Below are 4,037 nucleotides of genomic sequence, written 5' to 3'. Positions count from 1 at the left end.
TAGCTGCTTTCGTGGCTTTGGCACCTCGTTTAAACTCAAAAAGAAATTGGTGTCAAAAAGTTCATTTTTGTTGACTCTACACTCCATTTAAATGCTCAAAAAAATTAAAAAAATAAATACCAAAAAAAAAAAAAAACCATCTTGTAAAACAGAAAATTTTTTTTTCGAATAACGCATAACATTATACTAAAAAATTTCTTTTCAATTGCGATTTTTTTAATATAAAACAAGGACAAGAATTTATCGGACAACCCAATATAAGGTTTTCACTGCAACAATAACAATGGGAAGTATTGTTAATTATGAATTACCACAATTAAGAGCCATTGTTCACTAATGGTTTGCGAGCACTGGTTTATAATGGATACTTTAAATTCAACTCAAATGCTTTCTGATATGGATTACATTGACCATGAATCAAGTATTTGTGGAAAAATTATAATAACTGATAACCATGTAATTACGTTTATCTTATTAGCCAAATTGGCTAATAAGTAGAACTCTAATAGCGTTGTTACGACTTTTAAATAATTTAACTGTCGACTAAATCATTTAATATATTTTCTAAATACATTTTTAAAGTCATAAAATGGGAGCTTATTTTTTGAAATAATTGTAATAAAAATAATAAAGTAATTTATATTTGCTTTCTATTTGTTAACATAATATCATTTAAATAATAATGGAATAAAACAATATGAGAGAAGGGCCACTCCGACAACGGAACAATTTATTCCAAGACTCCAATACTTAAATGGCCTTAAAAATAGCCATAAATACTTGCTAATTATCAAAAAATATATAAAATGTGATTGTGTAGAAGACATTTAAGTTTTGAAGCTTCACAACTCAATTTTGCCCCAGGGCCCCGAGCCAGCTTTGAACGGCCCTTTATAAAATGAAAATCACAAGCATCAAGTAAACAAAAGAAAAAAAAATAATGAAATACATAACCGAACGTTTAATTAAGTATAATTAATGCTAATGAATTTAATGCGATGAATTAAATAAAATTTTAAAAGCGTAAACAAAAAACTAGGTAATAGTAATAATTGTATATGTCAATGTTATGAAATAAATAACCAAAAATTAAATATTGAAAGTTAAATCTATTGTTAAATCTATATATTTGGAGATCTTTGGTTATGGTGCTCATGATAAAGTCATCAGCATATAGAAGATGGTATATATATATATATATATATATATATATATATATATATATATATATATATATACATATATATATATATATTTATATATATATATATATATATATATATATATATATATGTATATATTCATATGCATATACATGTATAAGTGCATATGTATATATATGTATATATACATATGTATTTATATGTATATATACATATATATATATATATATGTATATATTCATATGTATATATACATATGAGTATATACATATATATATTCATATGTATATATACATATATATACATATAGACGAACTTCCTTACAAGTGGTAAAAGAAACTTACCTAGGAGAAGAAAAACTTTGATATAAAACATTATTTTTGAGGTAATAGTAGCGATTCCTTAATCTAGAATAGAAAACGTCAAAGTGATGAAGATAGAGCTACTAATAGCCTGTCGATAGCTACAAATAGAATTACTGAAGTAGCCTACTGATAACAACAAGAGAGATTTGCTGAAAGACAGTTTTAGTTTTCTAAATTCAAATAATGATTTTGGCATAAATGAAAGCAGTATAACCGCGCTATCGCACAAAATAGAACGTTAAAGCAATAACTAAAAATTATATCACTACAATCACTATTTAAAAATTTACAAGACTTTTATATGTTCTTTGCATAATAGAAAGTTTGGCGCCTTTAAGTCAGATGCTTTCAAAATCAAATTCGTTTTAAATGTACATAAAGGTAAAGGCGCCAAACTTTCTATTCCTTTACTTCGATGAGTTTGTTTGGTTACATACGTATATGAATTGCCTTCAATGTCTTCCAGTATTGGCTTTACAAAAGTGATTATTAATATTATTACGAGTACCAGAAACAGAAAAAAGTTATTTCTACTTTTTAGTCGATTGAATAAAAAGCTATTTTTAAAAAGTTTTTTTATTTATTTTATTTTCTACTTTTTAGTCTTGATAAAATTGAATTATTACACTTACTGATTATGATTAATATTCAATAAAAATTTATTTTGAATTTCTGAAGACCGTTACGCTAACTCGCCATTACAAATTTATTGCTCTCTTAAAAAACAAATTAATTCATTTTACTAAATCTAAAAGACTTATTGAATCAAATGTAACAAATATAGCTAATGTTAGTCGGCAAAAGATTATTTGTAAAATTTCAGGGCTGTACGATCAAAAGAACTGCTTCAAAAAGCGCTGTGAAGTTTTGGCCTCCACAAAAAAAAAAAAAAAAATGCGGACTCGTCAGTGAGTGAATAGAAAGCTATAAATAAAAAACATAGTACAGTCGACTCTCGATATCTCGAACACTAAGGGGACCGAAAAAAAAGTTCGAGATATCAAGAAAAGGGTTGAAAATAAATAAAATTGCCCGACTTTCATTAAAACAAGTTATTTTTCTGACAAAAATCATTAACAACAAAAACTACAACTTTTGGAAAAAATCTGTTATCTGATATTCCTTTAAATTATCCATCTTTTCCATCTTCATTAAATCCTCAAGTTTTAGTGCTAGGGATTGTATTTCATTTCCGTATTTTGAGCTGTATAGCGAAGCATTTTGAATTGTTTCAAAAGCAATTTCTAATTGAATATCAGATGGGCGTGGCGGGGCTTCGACGTCAATAGCTTCGTCAACGCTATCTTCAACTTCATTATCGTCGTTTTCAAAATTAGGGTCTAAAATCTGAGCAATGATTTCAGCATCAGTAGCAAGTGAACCGGTGGTTACTACATCGCAATCTAAACCAATGTAAGATTCCGCTGAGAGATCTTCTTGGACGGCACGAGGATCTAACTCTCGCAAACGGTTAAGTTCTTCTGTCAAAAATTTAAAAGAATGATCATCATCAGCTTCTTCAATACTCTTGTTTGTTTTGCTGATACCAGCTTTTTTAAAGCAGTTGATGACAGTCTCCTTCGACACAGCATTCCACGAAGAAATAAGATCTTTCATTGCTTGAAGTATAGAAATTTTTGGCATGGGTTCGTTATTATCGACAGCCTTGATACACAAACGCACAATTTTGTGACGATAATGAGCTTTAAGACTTCGTATTACGCCTTGATCCATGGGTTGAAGGACAGATGTGGTGTTAGGGGGGAAAAATATTAGGTTGATGTTGCTTAGCCCTTCAATGTGTGGGTGGGCAGAACATTTATTTACCAGGAGTGCTACTTTCCTGTCTTGAGCACGAAAAAATGAGTCAAGTTTCATTACCCATTCTGTAAAAAGGTCTCCGGTCATCCAACTTTTTAGCTGATTTTTATATGTGCAAGGAAGTTGTTTATTGTGCTTAAAACACCGTGGGTTTTTAGATTTTCCAATAACAAACATAGGTAATTTTTCTCCCGTTGCACTCCCTGCTGCTATGCCTGTTAGTCTGACTTTACTATTTTTTTCCCCAAAACATTTTTCTCGTGATAAATGGTATGTTTTGTTTGGTAGGCACTGGTAAAATAGTCCAAACTCATCGGCATTGAAAATGTTTTCAAGCTTGTAATTCAAAAGCAATGTTGGAATTGTAGTTTCATTCCACGAAGCAGTCATATTATTCGTCACGGCGGCACTTTCGCCTGAGATTATTTTAAAGCTGATGCCGTTCCTAAAAATAGGAACAGAATAATTGAATTTTAATTACACGTTTAAAAAACTAAATAAATTAAATATAAACAGATACATGTTATTTGTTTATATTAAAATTGAACAAGATTTGACAAAATTTAACTGACCTTTTTTTCCAATTATGAAACCAACAATCAGATGCTTTAAAATCCAACTCTCCTAATGCTTCTGCGAATTTTTGTGCCTTTTCTTTTTTTATGGTATGGTACCATCAATTGGTACT

At 29.3% G+C, this 4,037-nt stretch overlaps 1 protein-coding gene across 1 annotated transcript; it reads right to left on the bottom strand.

The window, feature by feature from the left end:
* Positions 1 to 2,614: 2,614 nt before the first annotated feature.
* Positions 2,615 to 3,739, bottom strand: LOC136076275 (tigger transposable element-derived protein 4-like). The gene has a single exon (XM_065789749.1). It carries the CDS (start codon positions 3,737 to 3,739, stop codon positions 2,615 to 2,617), a length of 1,125 nt encoding a protein of 374 aa, XP_065645821.1.
* Positions 3,740 to 4,037: the final 298 nt, after the last annotated feature.

This window comes from Hydra vulgaris, chromosome 02 (assembly GCF_038396675.1).
Source record: "Hydra vulgaris chromosome 02, alternate assembly HydraT2T_AEP".
In the NCBI taxonomy this organism is placed as follows: Eukaryota; Metazoa; Cnidaria; class Hydrozoa; order Anthoathecata; family Hydridae; genus Hydra; species Hydra vulgaris.
Note: the sequence above shows the minus strand (reverse complement) of the source record. Positions and strands in the feature narration are given on the sequence as shown.